Source organism: Lytechinus pictus, unplaced genomic scaffold (genome assembly GCF_037042905.1).
Source record: "Lytechinus pictus isolate F3 Inbred unplaced genomic scaffold, Lp3.0 scaffold_19, whole genome shotgun sequence".
Taxonomy (NCBI): Eukaryota; Metazoa; Echinodermata; class Echinoidea; order Temnopleuroida; family Toxopneustidae; genus Lytechinus; species Lytechinus pictus.
The window spans coordinates 17143042-17162405 of record NW_026974140.1 but is presented as its reverse complement, the minus strand read 5'-3'; the positions used below and the strand labels follow the sequence as shown (position 1 = coordinate 17162405).

The window sequence follows — 19364 nt, the reverse complement described above, 5'->3', positions numbered from 1 at the left end:
AATTGTGATTGAACCGATCAACCACAACTATGGAAAGCCAACAATGCCAACATATAAAATGCATATTTATTCAATCTATGTTCTAGATATGATGTATATTCATACATTCATCATTTTCTTGACAATTCAATGTGCTTCTCTTTGTTCACAAAGTACATTGTGCAAATTTTCTGAAGAAAATAATTAATATGACGTTTTATATGGACTTCCATATAGTTGACGTTGATTGGATCAATCGTAACTCTTTGTAAGACGTGGCCCTAGTGACAATTGACAAAGTTGGTTTGATTAGAAACTATTATGATTGTAGTATTACATTTATATTGCATTATTAAAGGCTCCATATTTACTTTTTTGGTTGGCGGCCCGGTCGGGCCTTGTCTTGTTTTATTTTTCAGGCGAGACTCGTGGTTTGCGAACCATCGTGTTCAATAATCGTTACCCGAGATATATTTTTGGTGGCCCCAGGCCACATGTTGAGCATTGCATTATGCAAAAGATTATATTTGTGTTAGTAAGTATATAGCTGTACTAATGGATATGACATTGTTTTCTCTCTTTGTAGAATTGAACCTTAGTTATCAGCCTGAGATTGAAAGACTGAGAAGAGAGTTAGGAGAAACAGTCATATTTAGAAATGAACTTAAAAACAATTTTGAATTGAAGTGTCAACAACAACAGAGCTTGAATGAGGTGAGAATGTTGAAATTAATCTTCGTATTAAAAAAATGTTACTTAAAATGGCTACATTTGTCCTTTTACACAGCTAATAGAACTAATAATTTCTTATGCAATTGTAGTTATTTTATCTTACTCTTTTTCTTGCTCAATATTTTCATGTATAGTATGATCAGATATTGGAAATAGTAATTTAGAGAATGTAACTTGGTATAATTTGTATGCATTAAAAGTGTGAGATGCTATTCGTTATGAACTGAACCAATTAACATAATCTATTCTATTTTCCTTTTCAGCAATGTTCCCTTTCTCATCTGATGGATAATATGAGAGTATCTGCAGCTGATGCCGAGCATCAATCGGATGACTTAGCCGAGAGGTTCTTAGAAGATAAGATTACTCTAGATGAATTCTTAAAGCAGTTCAGTGAACAAAGAAGAGTAATAAAAAATTACTTGTTTATATTCTTAGATAACTTTTGAATAGATGTTTAGGGAGATAAATTTTGGGGATGTTTAAGTTCAGAAATAATGTAACAAGTTAAGATAGTTTTGTTAAAGATTTAGATGATGTATAATTTTCATTACTGCTGGCATCTATTGTAACTTTCAACTGATAATTATTCTTTTTCTCTCTCTCTCCTTTATCCTTATGCAGCTTCTACACATCCGAAAAGTCAAGGAGGAGAAGCTAAGTCAGCTGATTCCCAATCAAGAAAGATACTGAATTAATCCATCGTATTTTGCAATTTTGAAAAAAAAAATTAATGTTATTCTTGAGAAAGAATTATTCATTGATTGATTGAAAGCAATGAACAAGTGTTATAAGATGAACATTTTCCAAAATATCCTTAAAAAGTTTTCTCTTGAAATTAGTTTTGGAAAACAAAGACTGTATCTCATTGCAAGGACTATTTCACATCGTCAGGTATTCGTCTGTCCTTTTTGAAAATGCCAAATCTAGTCTGCTCTCCATGTTCCTGGCCACCATCTGTTGACTTTGCATTTATACAACTTTGCAGTTTGTATTAGCTTTGTCATTTTCATTTGTTAAGTACCTTTACTCAAGTTATATTCTTAAATTTATTCAAGTCATATTCTTCAATAAATAGAAAGAGACATTATGAATTGGGTGTGGGTTAAGGATCAGAAGTCTGCAACTCTTCACTGATTTTGCAAAGTGACCAAACTGAAATGGATATATATTTTAAGTAGATTATACAACTTCCGAAGATAAATGAGATAGGACATACCTCATGGGGGATTGTATTGTGAGGAATCATGAATGGGAAGGTGGATGATAAACACAGAAGAAATACAAGCTGGATGAAGTCTCAGTATTAGGGCAGAGTCATTACAAGTATTTTTTGACAGGAGACTGCCAGTGATTTTTGGACAGAAACAGGTCAAGAGCTAAACTAAGGAAATAATTAGGAAATTCAGTCCCTAAAGACTATGAATATCAACCACTTTAATTCCCATATTTCCTTATATCTATATGTTGAAACTTTCACATGATACTATAATCTAGTTGAATTGGCATGGCCATTTTGTTTCTTCTATTTGTGACTTAATAATTACTCCACAACAGAATTGCAGCGCAGTAACTGAAAGTCGCAAACAGAACAAAACAGACTCCGGCTTTCTCTAGATATGACAACATGATAAAGATTGATATAGATACATATGTAGGACAAGAAGACTGTAATATGGGAATATTTTAGCAGAGAGACAAGTTAGCTGTATCAATTAAGACACTAAAAATGTTGATAGACCTTTTTGATAGTTCTATGAAATAGAGTAGTGTGAATAAGCTTAAGAGTTCCTTTGGCACACAGTCAACTATTTCACCCGTGCACCATTTTCTGAATGGTTTTACCTGTCTCTATTTTGTGGAGCATAAGTTTTATTTGAGTTAATTAATATAATACAAGTATAATGTATTTAAAGGGGAGGACTTGTCATACAATATCTGACTACATCTTATTCTGATGTAAATACTGTATATTGGGAATATTCATATACCATATGTACTTTGGACACATTTTGATTTTGCAACAAATTCATGAAGGCTTCTAAACTGAGAATGTAAAATATACAATATGTCATATGTAACAATTGCACTAATTTTCAGACTGTGATTGCACCAGATAAAGTTGCAGGTATTAGGTGTATGTCACTAAGTATAATTACAATACATACAGGATTATTTGACTCGCATGATAATGTGAATATACAGTTGTGCTCAAAAGTGAGTGAAAGCTCAAATGCCATGACATAACTAACAAGATCTGCAATGATCTCATTTGTTATATTCCAGGTTTGAAGTCACCTCAGCATTATGTTCACTGAGGTGACGTCACACTCTGCTTATAAGCTGCACAATCAGGGGGGTGTTTCATAAAGCTGTTCGTAAGTTAGAGCGACTGGTGAACCATTCTTACATGCTAAACCATCACCAATGAACATTTTGGTGTCTACCATTTACCACAAGAAAGGATCACCAGTCGTTCTTAAAGTCATTCTTATAAACAGCTTTATGAAACACCCACCAGGTAGTTTGCTTGATATATGTGCTAGTGAAGATCGCTGCAGCAAGCAGTGTGAGTTACCGGTATAAAGCCAATACAGACTATGATGGTTAATCTACAGTATAACAGATATTGCCTTGTCTGTCTATATAATCAACATTCCAACTTCCCTCCGAAGCTATGTCCCCCCCCCCCCCCCCCCCATGATCACATTTTCTCTCAGAGCTGTTCGCTATGGCAAAGTATAATCACTTGGGGGAAAAGGCAACTCCATTTCGGAAATGAAATGTTATAATCAACCTCTAGGTAGGCAATATCTTTAAGGTATGAATTTTGGAAGAAATAGTAATGAGAGGATTAATTTCAAACATGGAACAGCTATTATTCCCTGTTTATACTTGATCAATATATATTTTTTTGTAGTGATCTGTGATCTTGGGGTTATTACTTTGGTGTTTACAATGTATTACTATGAGCTTTTTTTTTTTTTACTTCCATTATGCACATTTTATAGAAGATATTGTGTGACATTATCTTTTTAGATCATACTATATCTAGGAAAAGAGAGTAATGGAGTTAGCAATGAAAGCACTTCCTTACAACATATGATGCTTGGTGGTTTATCAGAATAGTATTTTAAAGTTTTGCTTTATATGAAGGGGGCAACATGTTTGGGCACCATAATTTGTACTATTGTACTTAAGTTTAACCATGCATTTCTTAAGCTTGCAATGATTTTTTTAAAGTTTATTTTGTTCCTTTAAGAGTAAGTTTACCAACATTTTTGCTAAATGTAAATTTCTAAGGAAAAACCATGCAATATTTAGATTTATTTGACTAATACAACAATGGTAAGATTTTGCACAGGATTCAGGCATTTCAATGAAAGAGAAATCATTTTGAGGCCTTTACTGGCCACTGGATATAAACTGTTAGTGTCTAATGTACAGATCGAAAGTGATACCAGTCTTTTCAATTACACAATGCCCATTATTATCACACTTGTTATTATTATCACTCCATAAAACATGTCCTGGTTTCTTGTGTTAAGTTATTGGAAAGTTTGAGATGTCAGTATAAGGTTGAACATCTTAATTCTTGTATTGTTATTGTATAATTGGTACTAATCTTTGATTTGTTGTAAAAGTGTAGGCTCTATAACTGTTGTTTTAAAAGTATCTTTTTCCAACAATCTGCTGTTTTTGTAAAAATATAAAATTATATGTTAAGATATATATACAGTATATGCAATAATATATTGATAACAATGAAATAAAGCCTAGATGTACTGTAAATTATGCATTAATATATATAATTTCTTACTCACGTGCATTGAATGAGCTTTATTAAACTTAAGAAGTCCATCACAACAAAACATTTATTTGAATAAAGAGAAAAACAAGCATAATGTTGTAAATCTTATCAAAATTGGATGTAAAATATGAAAGGGAGGGAATTTAAAAATATTTCACTTATTTTCACAAGTTATATGGGAATGAGAGTCAATGATATCACCCACTCACTATTTTTTTTATAACATGAATACACAGTATTTCATTTTTTGCAGATATGACTATTAGGGGACTTTCATCAAATCATAGCTTTAATGGCAGTGCTACATATCTAGGAATCAAACCTTGTTTCACATTTCATAAAGAGGTAAAAAACTACATTATATCCTGTAGTGAAATATAAGAGATATAGTGATTAGCTTACATCGTTGGTTCTCTCAAATGCATACTGATCAGGTTTCCAATGTTAGGTGATATTAAGAGAAACTTACACTGCCATAATTGTTTTATGTTGCATCCAATTTAGATTTTTTTTAACGGTTGAGCTTTTGTATTGTCATTTTATTCAAATCAATTTATTTGGGAGAGGACTTCCTCTTTAAAGTGGAAAGGAATTCAGAGATAAGGGATAGTTGTAATAAATATGTACGGATAAACGTTTCCAACATCCAAATAGTTAGCATGATGGTCTGCATTCAGAATATAAACTACCCTATCAATATTTTTTTCATGAAGTATACTGGTAGGTGATAACCCCATTGATGAAAGTAATATTCATCTTCATTCTTCATTAGTGAAGTTAGTTAACCCCAATACAAAATGCACTTCTTCATGCCGATTGCAGCTAGATGTAGACAACAACACTACAATGTCCGGCAAGCCCAAAGAAACAAGCTTTATTAAATATATTTTATTACCTGACTTCACAATTAAATAATTAAAACGTGACAGAATTTGAACACTGAATATGTTCATTTTCTGGTGGGGTTTACTAACTTTTGAGCACCAATGTACATGTGGTATGTCACAATGAAAGAAAAATACATGTATAATGAGTTAATTAAAGTTTTGAAGAAAAAAAAGAGTCAATTTAGTTTCAAATAAGCAAGTTGTGAAGTGATATCTATTTGTCCTTTCTGGAAACCAAATCTAAAAAAAAACTTTTTAAATTGTTTTTCCAATTTTGTACAAGCTTCATAAATTTGATTTGATTAATTTCTCATCACTCATGAAAATGCTTCAAAAACATCACAAAGATCCGATACAAATTCATATTCTGTTTAAAAAATTGTATTCATACCCTTGATTCTCACAAAATACATGATTACATACTGCCTATAATTGAAACATGAAAATTATACAAGAAAAAATTGAAAGGAATTGTCATCCCTCATTAGTAAATTAAATATCATCTTGAGAAAAGGATAGGGGTGGTTTACATGCAAAGCATGAATATAGAAACTAAAAACATTTGAATTAATTTTCTTTTGAAAGTAGAATATGTTGGATATTGTATTATTTCCTGTTACAAGGATTCCACAAGATACACAATAAGGAACCGTACAACTGATAATTAAGAGATGCTATTTAACTCATGAAAATTACAACCACATATCTAAAACATAAAAAAAAATAGGATCTGCGAGCAAAGAGCTTCTTAACTATATACATGTACACCACATGTACCACATATGAATCTGTAAAGATATCAAACTCATAAAACACACAAATCAGTATGAAAAATACAGGTAAGCAGGCATAACTTAACCTCATATTTGTATTAAAATATTTTCTCATTTCAAAGCAATTTTCCTAGAGATCATGCAAAGTGTGTTGTATAACACTTCCAAGTCTAACATTTCAGTGGTACCAAAATATTTAAAAAAGGCAAAATTACCTCTAACGAGAATTATCACCCTGATTGCTCTCTTCTGCTAAATAACAATATTACCTTTTCAGTTTATATCCCTATACATCAAATCATACAATATGATGAATGAGGTGAAACCATGGAGTGTTAGAGTGGCATTTATATATGTAAACTTGCAGTAGTCTTATATTATGCAAAATATGTGTTATATACCTCTTTGATGTCAAATTCCTCTTTAAAGTCAACAGATTTTTGTAAATCTATACCAACAGATTTGACTTTAAAGGCAAAGTTAGCTGTACATGTATTTCCAATGGAAGAATTACTTTCAATTTATAGTCTATTCAAAATACCAATTGCTTGAGATAATCTGGTTAAAAAAAGAATCTTCAAGTGAGATTTAATTACACTTGAGAACTACATGTACATGTACTCTAATACTAAAAACATTTAACTTAAACATAATTTGTTGATTTTGCAGATCATTTAACAGTCTTATTGCTATTTTAGAAATTATAACTAATTCAACTACCAATATACATGTATATATTTCTTTGAGGTGTTTTTTTTAAATATCATCTCTGGAAGTATATCAACTAAAACATAAATTCTGATGTTATGCAAGGTATCTTTACATTAATGACAGAGCATAACTTAAGGATTTACTTGAGCGACACAGTGGAGAGTGGATGGATTGAATTAAGAAAGTTTGATGTCAGCACTGGCAGATCCATGGGGGGGGGGGGCACAGCCGGCTCATGTCCCCCTTTGGAGAGGCACAATTAAAATTTGTAATGTAAAAATGCCATTAGAACACAAGTGTGCACCCCCCCTTGAAAGTGAGGATCCTTATTTTTGGGGGGGCTTGTCAAATTTTTTCATCGGGAAAATGAGCCCCCCCCCCTTTTGGAAAATCCTGGATCCGCCCCTGCAATAATAGACTGAATAACACCATGTCACATGATGCAGTTTTGAACAACCCGTGATAATCTTCAATACTTGCATTTAATTTCAATACTTTAATGTTTTTTACAATCACACACAGAGATAAACATGAATATTACGCACCAGTTGGGTGTAATTTTAATTTGGAAAGAAATAATAGGAAAGACCTGCCTTCTGTCACTTACATACATTTTCAATTTTATGACCCATGTTCTGAACTCAGGTTTAACTTAGACCATGGTGACATGGTCAACTTGATGCTAAAATTATGAGAAGTACAGAAAAGAAGACGTCAGTTGCCATGGTGTCATGGCAGCCTGGTTCTAAACGAGTGAACTCGGGGGCCATTTCATAAAGCTGTTCATAAGTCAGGAACAACTTTATTCGACTGGTGATCCTTTCTTATGTGCTAAACCATCGCCAATTTATCATACCATTTACCACAAGAAAGGATCATCAGTCATTCTTAACTTACGAACAGCTTTATGAAACACCCACCCAGAAGTATTGCGACTTGCTCATATTGCTCTATAGCGCGTGTTTCTATAGCACATCACCATTTTTGCAAATACAAATTGTGTATAGACAATCGTCAGCTGCGACTCTATTTAGAACCAGCAGGTTCGTTGTCATGATATCGTGACGTCACACTTGGATACTCTATATAGGCCTATGTGAGTTCGAATCCCAACTCTGCCATTGTCTCCACTTTGATAAAAAGACCCGAGAGTAATATCTGTCGTCTATGAGGTCAGACACTATGCCCGATTAACCTATGCATAAAATGTTTCCAATGTAATTGGTTATATACCAGCTTGGCATTTTGCCAGCAAAAAAGGCTGTCCTGCTGAATTCCTATGGGAGTTACAATAATTGACACACTAGTATTATCAATCTACATACAAGGATTTTACATTAAAGGCTTTCCATAGTTCATGTTGATTGAGACAATATCAAAATGGTGAACAAATTACTTTAGCCAACAATGAAAATAAAATCTAAAAGAAGAATAAAAACAAAACGAATAGCATGAGAGATACATTACAGGACTGATAATTTGCACAAACAATTGCAATCAAGTGTGGACCATAATTTAAAAACAGCACAATGATTAAAATTAGGCAAGTCTTCTATGATCAAAATGAGTAATACTGTCATTCTATGTTGAGAGAAATCATAAGTTTAAAGAGAAAATACATTAAGCATCTCTGAAATACAGATTCCTTTGAAATGTCCATATCATCATGGATAGATTGAATACTAATAATAATACATCAGTATGTAAACAGATCACAAGTGGTTTATCCTGATTTGCAATGAGATAGTCATCTTGCTTCAACTATCCAGCATCTGAATCTAAATGAGTGAGCACTCCTATGATATGCCACCATCACTAAATTTTTCACTAATTTTTTCACCGGTAGCCTAGACCTGCTGACATACATCTAGACCATACTGACAGTGTCTTTAAGTTTCATCTAGTGAACCCCGCCATCCCCCCCACCCTCCACCACTTCCGTACACTCAAATGCAAAAAAAAATCCAAAATTATTGCAGTGGATTACTTCAAATAGAATATCTGTGGCTGCAAAGTCTTCTTATTTAACGAGAAATTATATTTCTTATCATTATAAAATATCAATTTTGCAATGAGGGAGATGACAACCCTTTCTCCTTAACTCCACAACCTGTGCCAGTAGCATCAAATTAGTAAATGATCATGGGGATGATTTTTTTATGATTGATGATACACAATAATCAAAAGAATCACTCGTAGACATCAGCTCCATGATCATTTACTAAGCTTTATGTCACAGGACCCAGTCATGATGACAATATGCCATTTCTTTGACATCATTGAATAACGAAACTAATGGCGCTGGTCCTGAAGGCCTCATAATTTAGGGTGGTTTGTTGATGAAGCATCCTGAATCTTATCAAGGAGTCTGTAATAGACAATCTTTTTTACTTCTTCAACTCCTGTCTGAAGCTCAAGTTCCTCTGAGTTTTGAATACGAGTCTGCAGTCCTTGAAGAATAGAAGCAACCTTATTCTCCCTCGCGCATATCACAAACGGGAAAGAGAACTTCTCACGGTAAATGGCATTGTTCTTATTGATCTGGCTGAATTGTTCTTCAGTTAATGATGACAGACCTGCACTAGCTTGTTCTTGCTCTGATTCTGATGTAAGTTGGCCTCGACGCGCAAGCTTTCCAGCAAGGTTAGGATGACATCGCAATATTGACTGCTTACCTGTTAGTAAAACAAAGAAACAAAGTTTTTGATTTATGTTTTTATTAATAAATCAACATACAAATCCTGTACATCAAAGTTGATTACTAAAGATTTCATAAAACAAATCAATGACAAATCATAGGGCCTAATATTTACAAAAGATTGCAGTGATCAGAAAAAAAAGGGGGGGGGAAGAGAAAGTTGAGCTACATGCATATCATTTATTAAAACAATATCATACTTTTATTCATTTGCTGTGTTACTTTGATACTTACAGGCCAAATAGGCAACAGATAATAGACCACATAACACCACTGACTACAGATCTCCATATCACAAGGCCGCCATCATTATCAAGCATAATCGCTTGTAATGGCGGTCTCCTGCATTCTTTAAAAACTGTTATTTTGTTTAATGAGTAATACATTAAAAAAATATATTATTGATCCAATGCTTATACTACAAGTACAACTACATGTATATTATTAATTTGCTATATACATTTGTACATATTACCTCGTGAACTTATATCTGATACATTGAATGCAGAAATAAAAGCAATTAATCGATGAATATAGCAAGACCGAATCATACCATGACCATAAAATGTCATTTTGTTTACAAATTTTCATCCACAGATGAATGGTATACAAATAATTCACATCATCTATATAGGTCATAAGTAACAGTTATAAACACAAGGTACCTTTGGGACAGTTCTAACAATCGGATCAGTTTTCGCATTTGGAATTTTTCAAATGTAACTAGTAAAAGTAATGTTAATGTTTTATAAGAAAGTGATTAGAATCCTTGATATTTGATAAACTATCCTCATATCAAACCATGACTTGTCATTAGTAAATCTAAATGCCAAATAAATGACCAGTCACGTGCACACGTACGACTGATCACATCATTTAGATCCACTTTATCATCTTTATCCTTACCAGCCGCTGGCAATGAATCCATGAAATCACAGAAGCACTGGTGAAGATGATCCAGGTTGCGAAAGGGTCGATATGACCACACTGCTCCAGCTATTAACATCCCATGCTCAACAATGTTCTTGAAATTCTCAATGAATTCCTCATATCCCTGCTGGTTCACTGCTTCCAAGCTCAATCTCTCTGCCATTGCTTGTGAAGGATCTGGGTCTACAATTTTGAAAGGAATACAAAGAGTATTCAATGATTAATAGTGTAGATTTCAACTTCAATTATGTTTTTTATACTGCATATTATCGTGACAGACAAGCATGCATTGGATTGCTTATTGCACGTGAGGCACACATTTTCACACATTTCTGCATTACACCTTGCAATATGGTACCACATTATGCAAGTCCTTGAAATGCAAGTTTGTACTGTAGTCTATGAGATATTTGTGAACTTTCAGTGCTTGCATATTTATATACTAAACAGACATTGTGAGCTAGCACTTCTTAAAGGAGAATAAAACCCTTTAGAACAAGCAAGGTTTCAAGAGCGAAAACGTTGCCAAATGTCTGTTCCTAGCCTAACTTATCTGACCAACCATCATGGTCAAAGCGAATCCAGCCAGTTCACTGCCAGAGAGATTTTACTGAACAGTGAACACCAGTCAAGGTCAGAAAAGTCTGTAAGCCAACCACACCATACTATGCTAGGCAAGTCTGACTACCAATCTCAGTCACTCAGAATCATCTTCAGGACAATATGTCATACGCAGCCAGGATAAAACTGACCAGTGTCAAGCAGATTCACTCCAAAACCCTTCTGATGAGTTCTGACCACTGATGCATCAGCCTAACCAGACCCAGGGTTGAAATCATCTAGGGCCCATCTTACAAAGAGTTGCGATTAATCCAATCAACCACAACTATGGAAAGCCAGCAAAGTCAACATCTAAAATACATGTTTGTTCAAAATATTTTTGAGATATGTTTTTTCATACCCACTATTTTCTTGACAATTCAGTATGCTTCTCTTTGTTTTCAAAGGACATTGTGCAAATTTCCTAAAGAAAAAAATATGACATTGTTGGATTTCCATATACATGTACTTGAAGTTGATCGGATCAATCATAACTCTTTGTAAGATGGGGCCATGGGCACCGTCTTTAATACAAATTAAAGAGTTACGATTGATCCGATCAATCGTAACTCCATGGAAATCCATCAGTGTCACAATTTTTTCACAATTTTTTCAACAGGAAATTTGCAAAATGTCCTTTGTAAACAAAGGAGACCACACCAAATTGTCAAGAAGTCAATGAATTATTGAATTTATGAATATACATCATATCTATTAAAATTTTTTGAACAAACATGCATTTTATATATTGACTTTCCTGGCTTTCCATACTTGCTAGTGATTGGATCAATCGTCACTCTTTGTAAGACGGGCCCCAGATGTCCGACAACCTGATGCTCCTCGTGAAACTCATCAACCCCATGGACAACCATCTAATGAGAATGTACACTATGGATGAAAAGTTAAAATGCCAGAAAGATTTTACAATTTTAAAAGATAAGAATTGATGAGAATTTATTGATAATGTCAGATCTTCATATGTATTTGAAGACATAGCAAGAATCAAAGAAATAGCAAAATCATAAAAGTGTCAATTTATTAATTGCATCAAGTCAACTCATCCAACTGCAACATTTAAACTTGAAGAAATATTTGAGTAATGGAAAGTGGAAACTTGAATTTATGAACTCTGATACTTAAATTCATCAAAGTGTAACATTTAGAAATTTTGTAGAAACAGCCAAATATAAATTCAAGAAGATGAACAGTTGTTATTTTGAATCCTCATCTTTCATTAAAAATTAACACTTAACATCTCAACTACATGTATAGGGAAATAATTTGAACATCAACAAATTATTATGGTGAGAAGAAAGAAGATGATTTATTTTAATTACAAAAATTGTTGAAGATATTCTGTTTCCAAAAGAACAATTAAAAGTGTAAATGTTGGAATATTGTCATTGAGTCATAAAGGGATCATCCATTGTAATCAATTATTAACAAGTGAATACATTGTATTTCAACCACACTTAAAGGGCAAGTCCACCCCAACAAAAAGAAAAAGAAAAAAATCTAGTAAGCATAAGACTGAAAATTTCATCGAAATCAGATGTAAAATAAGGAAGTTATGACACTTTCAAATTTCTTAATTTCACAAAACAGTTATATGCACATCTCGGTCTGTATGCAAATTAGGGTAGTGATGACATCACTCACTCACTATTTCTTTTGTATTTTATTAAATGAAACATGAAGTATTCAGACTGAAAAATCAGCTGTTTCACAGGAGTTTTTAATAATACTGCGGAGTCATACAAAATTTCAGCGGAGCATATCCCTGACAGAAATAGACTTATTAATATCCTACATAAATTAAATCCTGTGTGCTGATTGGTTGGATTGGTTTAAATATAATCATGTGACTAGACCAAACATATTGTATTATGTGATGATGTAGAAAATGAAATGTCCACTGAAATTTTTTTACTATTCCGTGATGTCAATAATGGAATAGTGCACTATTCCATCATTGACAGCGCAGGAATACGCGTTCCGCGTGGCTTCAGGAGAAGTAGGTCAGTCAGAGCAGTGAGTTATCTATATTTGGATCAGATTAAAAAAGGAACTACGAGTACAAGAACTAGATTATCAAGATCTATTTAGGATATAAAACAAATATACCAGGCCTTTAGTTTTAAAGTATAGAGGGAATTATTCATCCTAGGTTGTACTGGCAAAATTACTTTTCTCGGGGCTTCGCCACTCAAGAAAAATTGTAATGCCAGTCCAACCTCCGATTAATAATCCCAGCGATACTTACTCTAAGCCTGGTAAATTTGTATATTATCTGTCTACATAACCCCTGAATATCTTCGGCGTCATGCCAAAAGGGCCTATACCCAATTTGGGGGTGATTCGAGTTATATATCATCATGTACATCTTGACATGCTTTTTAAAATGATGTCCTTTATTTGTCAAAATGCATTATATTTATTAATTCCATCCCTAAACAAGTATCCCGGCTTTTCCGTCTGCAAAAAGGACCTTAAATAGAGTGCCAATTTACCCAAGGGTATTACCATACATAATGCATTACAACAATGTGTGGAGGAGCCGTGGTGTAGTGGTCCTGACTCTCGCCTTGTAAACAGAGGGTCGTGTGTTCGAATCCCACCGCGGTCTGGCGTCCTTTGGCAAGGCGTTAATCCACACTTTGCCACTCTCGACCCAGGTGCTAAATGGGTACCCGGTAGGATGTGAAAGTCATTGTAGCTTGTCCAGTACTGTGTGCGCCTCATCGGCGACTGACTGGAATACTCCCCAGGGAGTGGAGGATGTGCACACATTGTGTGCGGGAATGACTGATTGAATCCGATGACCGGGGGTAATAATATATCTGTAAAGCGCTTAGACACGTCGTTCCGATGTATTAAGCGCTATATAAAAAACGGATTATTATTATTAACAGACCTTTTGGCATATTTATATTCATCGCGCCTTCTTTATAGTTCTTTATAACAAAAAGTCACTATTGTGACTATTGTGTGCACACACACTGTTTTCAAGGGCTCTTTTGACGAAGATACATGCCAGTTATGCCTCATGCCAAAAGGGCACAACTGTAAATACGCTTCGGTTACCACCCTTCTCAGTTCTGGCAAGTCTGGCGTATATTATCTTTCAGTTACAGCCCTTTTGGCAGAAATATGCGTCCATTTATCGATATGCCAAAAAGCCCTTAACACATTTTTTGTATACTGGTATATGAAACTAAATATTTTGATCTTTCATCAAAATATTTGATATTGTAAATTGTGAAAATATAGATCTAGTCATTAAACTTGTTGAGATTTATTTGAGTTCAGAAACAAAGAAATGGACACAACTTTAGGGGAGATTGGGGTTAGTTGGAATTTTTTTTACAAAAATGGCTGTAAAATCCAAATACCGGTACATGTAGATTTTGTTCGAGAAACAATCAATATATCAGCGTAGAGCATATATCTAAGGGCTTCAAATGTACCCCTTAACATTTTTTACTCTATGATGGTTACTGAAAAAAAAATCCACCTTGAACAAGACCATCGCAAGCGTTCCAACTTACATGGGGTAAGTTGGAACATGGTATGGGGTGTGTTGGAACACTGCATGGTCAATTAAGAACTATACTATAACTACTTACAACTGTAATATTACATGGTTTTAGCCTATTTGCTTTATATTTTTTGGATTTCAAAATATTAAAGTGTGTATTCTGATTTGTTGAACTTTATGTTTCTATTATACAGCCACTCACGCAAGCCGACTGTGTAGTAGAATTCCGCATATTTGTGTGCGTTTGATTTTACAGGCAATTAAGTGTATCAGCATTTCATGTACTTAGACTGCATGAAATTAACATGACAAAAATTAATTGTTTATATTTTTTAATTAATTATGCAAATAAGCATATGAAATCTGCCCTAAATTTGTTTTTTGTATATGTTTTTGCCTTTAACTCAATTTATTTAGCTATTAGGATGCTAATTTTTGGTGAGTATCAATTTTTACATTTATAACAAATATATATGAAAAAAATTGCAAAAAATATAATTTCTTATGTATTTTTGTGCTTTTTAAATTTGTATTTCTTTGTTTTTTCGAACCTTTGTTTTTTATTGTTTTTTCCGATGAACTTTGTCGGGGACCCTTTTGCGATCATACATAGCATAAAATAAATCCATTTGAACCAACAAAAGTGAAAATAATCAAACACTTAAGATTTTTGGTTGAAAAACACAATTTGCATTGACCTTGTACATGATATCACGTTTTTGAGCAATTTTCGGTCCAACATGCACGTACAAAAAGGTGCGTAATTTCAAATCGCGCACCCGGACATCCCAAATTTGGTCTCAAATGATGGGCAAGACTTGAAAGTAAAAAGTCAGCGAGCAATGTGGTAAAAAAATTTCGCGCGACGGCGTAGTGACAAAATTTTTCGAGGGGGGTCTCAAATTAACCCCCTTCCAGTTTGATAAGGGTTAATATTGCATTAGGGGCCTACAATAGGCCTTAAATGCACACGTAGACCTAACTGAGAAACAAAAAAAGCATGGTTTACAATACATTGCTAGAAAAATAGTGGAGGAGCCGTGGTGTAGTGGTTCTGACTCTCGCCTTGTAAACAGAGGGTCGTGTGTTCGAATCCCACCGCGGTCTGGCGTCCTTTGGCAAGGCGTTAATCCACACTTTGCCACTCTCGACCCAGGTGCTAAATGGGTACCCGGTAGGATGTGAAAGTCATTGTAGCTTGTCCAGTACTGTGTGCGCCTCACCGGCGACTGACTGGAATACTCCCCAGGGAGTGGAGGATGTGCACACATTGTGTGCGGGAATGACTGATTGAATCCGATGACCGGGGTAATAATATATCTGTAAAGCGCTTAGACACGTCGTTCCGATGTATTAAGCGCTATATAAAAAACGGATTATTATTATTATTATTACATGTTCAAAAGAGTGTGAAATACTGTATACATTTTTTTCTCAAATCCAATGTTTTTATTCATAATTATGTTTGGGGTAAGTTGGAACATGTTCCAAATAGCCCCTTCAATTTTGTTCCAACTATCCCCAGAGGATCATGTGACATTTCGTCAGCGGTCATCCGAACCATCGTATCCACATACGACGGTTGAAAACCCATTTCAGAGAAAATTGACTTCAAAGTTTACTATAAATTTAGTTCTCCGGCCTTACAAAATATTCATTGCTAGAAAAATGCATGGTTGGAAAGACCAAGACAATTGCTTGACAATGGTATCCTTATTTTTACACAAAACCGAGGATTATAGATAATATCGCAAAAGAGCTCCGTGCTTGTAATTTCGGTTTGAGCGGTTTAGATTTCCCCTGTACAAAAACGCCATATGGAATACAACAATCCTGACCGCGATTTCAATGCGCTTGGTCAGTCAAAACGCTTTTCACGTACAAAGTCAATGCAGTGCAGATGGCCGATACAACAGTTTGGTTGACTGCGCGCACTGAAATCGCAGTCAGTCCAAACATCGTACCGTTCTGCTACAGTACACGTTTCCAATGGGATTTGCGCATTTTCTAAAAAAATTGTATGGCATCGTCGTGAAAATCCCCTCATATCTCAGAAACTAAAATAAATTGCTGCCTAGAAATTCATTTATGAATAGAATAGGACTTGTACATTCATTTTCTGCAAAAATCTAAAAAAAAATGTTGACCAAAATTGACTGATACGACGGTTCGGATGAACGCCAACGATTTATAAGCTTACAGCACAAAAAAGGGACTTCACCATGGCATATTAATAACCTTATTTTGTAGCTTGGTACAAGTGTCTATTATACCCCCAAACTGGCAAACTTGATCTATAAACTTCTCTGAGATAATGAAACATTTCTGAAAGAAAAAAAATTACTCAGAAGGTGAAAAAAAAAATCCTTTCTAACTTCACCAGGCTTGTTGCAAATGTGTTGTCTGTAATATGGTGGATGACTGTTGATAATGGCAATAAATTGAGGGCAGTATTGTATAAATTTATTTATTGGCGTTAAAGAGAATTACGATGTTTCAACTTACCCCGCGTTCCAACTAACCCTGATCCAATATAATGGAAAAACTTTAAAGGCTTTTATCTCGGAATGCCAAAAAAGCAGCTACATGTAAGGCCCTGTTCTGGCATAAGGCCGACGATATGTGGATATACATGTATACCATTGTTTTAATGGTTCAGTCAAGTTGGACCTTACTGTCAAATCTTTAAAAATTTAAATATCTTATAATTCAAACAATAAAATTGCCAACTTAGGAGGACAAAATTTGGCAAAATCCTTTCCAACACATTCCTCTCATGATTAGATCTACCACCATGATTAGCCAGTCATGTCAGTATAGTACTGTACTGTGAGAGTCTTATAATTAGAAGACTGTAATTAACTTGTTAGTTTAAATAAGAGTTTATTTTTCTACCCTCAACTTTGTCAGGACAGAGCAGGACAGTCAGAAAGGTATCTGATTTATGATGGTGGTCCCCAAGTCTGCGCACCTAACGATTTGAGTTAAGAAGATGTAACATGAACTTCTTTTTATTTCACAAAATCTTTCTGTTAATAATGTTCCTTATATTATAATGAGTATGGCAGTGAGTCCAAACTTCGCGCGTGTCCATACTTTGCGGACGGTCATTATCTCAAAAACTAGCCGATATCCTTAAAATCTGACATCATCAACGTGAAAAGCGACCTTGAATTACCCTTTGGTGTAAGTTTCTTTAGGATGAGTTCAGTAATCATGAAAATATTGACAAAAGATCGGCAAATTTGTCACCGTTGGCCCCCGTTTTGAAGAAATCTGATATTCTCAACAAGCATCACGATATCACCATTTTGCAAGCAGAAATCATCAAAAATGTGAGTTAAATGTGGTACTAACCGATTCTATAGCATTTTGCTGTCAATCTGGTATAAATATTTCACTTTTTGAGCTTGAGTTTTTGTTTAAATCTCCACAAAAACTTTGGTCCGCGAAGTTAGGTCACACTTTTCAGAACGGTTTTCCAGCACAGCGCGCATTCGCCGATCGGAATAGAATTTTGAGATAGCGATACCGGCGAAACCCCTTGACCGGTAGACTTTACATTTTCATCCATGATTTTATAGTTTAGGATCTTGCCGTCAATGTGGTAAATATTTCTTGAATTGGTTTTGTATAAATTATGAATATTTTGTGAACAAATTTAAGCCTGAAGAATATTTTTGAAAAGTCCGCGAAGTTTGGACACCCCATCATAAGTGTACCAAATATCTCAATTTGAAAGAAATATAGGATTTTCTTTGAAAAAACCTCGGGCAGTCATTTTCAGATTGAAAAAAAAATGGTACCCCATGTTTGCGCACTCATTCACTTTGCAGTTTGCACACGATTCGGGTATTTTGATGAGAATTAAAGGCTGCATTTTGAGGCTGTCACATGAAATGCCCCAAATTCATAATTTTTCCATCATTTTGAGTCGAATTTTTTAATGAATATCTTATAATCTGTCTATGTGGTGCATGTGTAAAGTTATTTTTCTTTGCGTATCTTCTTTTACTAGAATCGCGCAGATACGCGTGTGCGCAGACAAGGGGGACTGCGCAGACTTGGGGGAACTTGCCATACAACAAACAATTAACGTTAGGCCTTGGCCCTTGACCTTGTTACTAGGAGAGTTAAACGTCATCGTCACTCAGTCTCACTCAGGTCATTACAAAAGAAAAGATAGAATTCGTTGGGAAAAATTATAATTATATCTACCTGGCTAGCTCAGTATTGTTGCTGTCTTCTCAGCTTGAAGTTGCACTTAAATAATACCACTTATTTATACCAGAGAGTTGAACTTGAAGTTCGTAGCCTGGTTCGAAATTCTCATTCAGTGAAACTCTGCTATGCAATGGAGGCAACGTTAAATTGGCCGCTGGTATACCGGTACGTAAACCGATTGATCTAGGTCAACCATGGATGGAGCTACGTGTTAGTACTGTTCGCTCCATGGGTCAGACGAGTTCCGGCCGACTGAACTTTATTTGACACCAATGACACCAACCTGGCTTGTTTACTGAGCCCGTCCACAAAAAGTCTAGAATTAGATGACATCCGCCAATTGTTGATCACATAAAGAAGTTCTGTAATAGTTTAATTCAATTCAATTTTTTCAATAATTTATTACTAGTGTTACTATTACAAATTACAGCCTGTGCAATGGCAAGACTCATGTGCGCCATCTTCGGGGAATCCCCGAGGC

The 19364-nt window shown here is 34.7% G+C and overlaps 2 protein-coding genes across 3 annotated transcripts in view; one reads left to right on the top strand and one right to left on the bottom strand.

Moving 5' to 3' along the window:
* Positions 1-5598, top strand: part of LOC129259918 (vacuolar protein sorting-associated protein 37A-like) — a 15463-nt gene extending 9865 nt beyond the window's left edge. Inside the window, exons 8-10 of the mRNA XM_064114133.1 lie at positions 566-693; positions 975-1118; positions 1336-5598. Coding sequence (XP_063970203.1) covers positions 566-693; positions 975-1118; positions 1336-1404 — 341 coding nt within the window. The 3' untranslated portion in view covers positions 1405-5598. The remainder of the gene's footprint in view (positions 1-565; positions 694-974; positions 1119-1335) is intronic.
* Positions 5391-19364, bottom strand: LOC129260351 (2-oxo-4-hydroxy-4-carboxy-5-ureidoimidazoline decarboxylase-like). 2 transcript variants are annotated; one of them, XM_064114134.1, is made up of 3 exons: positions 18878-19364; positions 10498-10704; positions 5391-9568 (listed from the first exon to the last, which is right to left on the bottom strand). In XM_064114134.1, exons 2-3 carry the CDS (start codon positions 10682-10684, stop codon positions 9210-9212), a joined length of 546 nt encoding a protein of 181 aa, XP_063970204.1. In that variant the 5' UTR covers positions 10685-10704; positions 18878-19364; the 3' UTR covers positions 5391-9209. The 2 variants fall into 2 exon arrangements, with proteins under 2 accessions (XP_063970204.1, XP_063970205.1); XM_064114135.1 differs by having other exon boundaries at positions 19167-19356.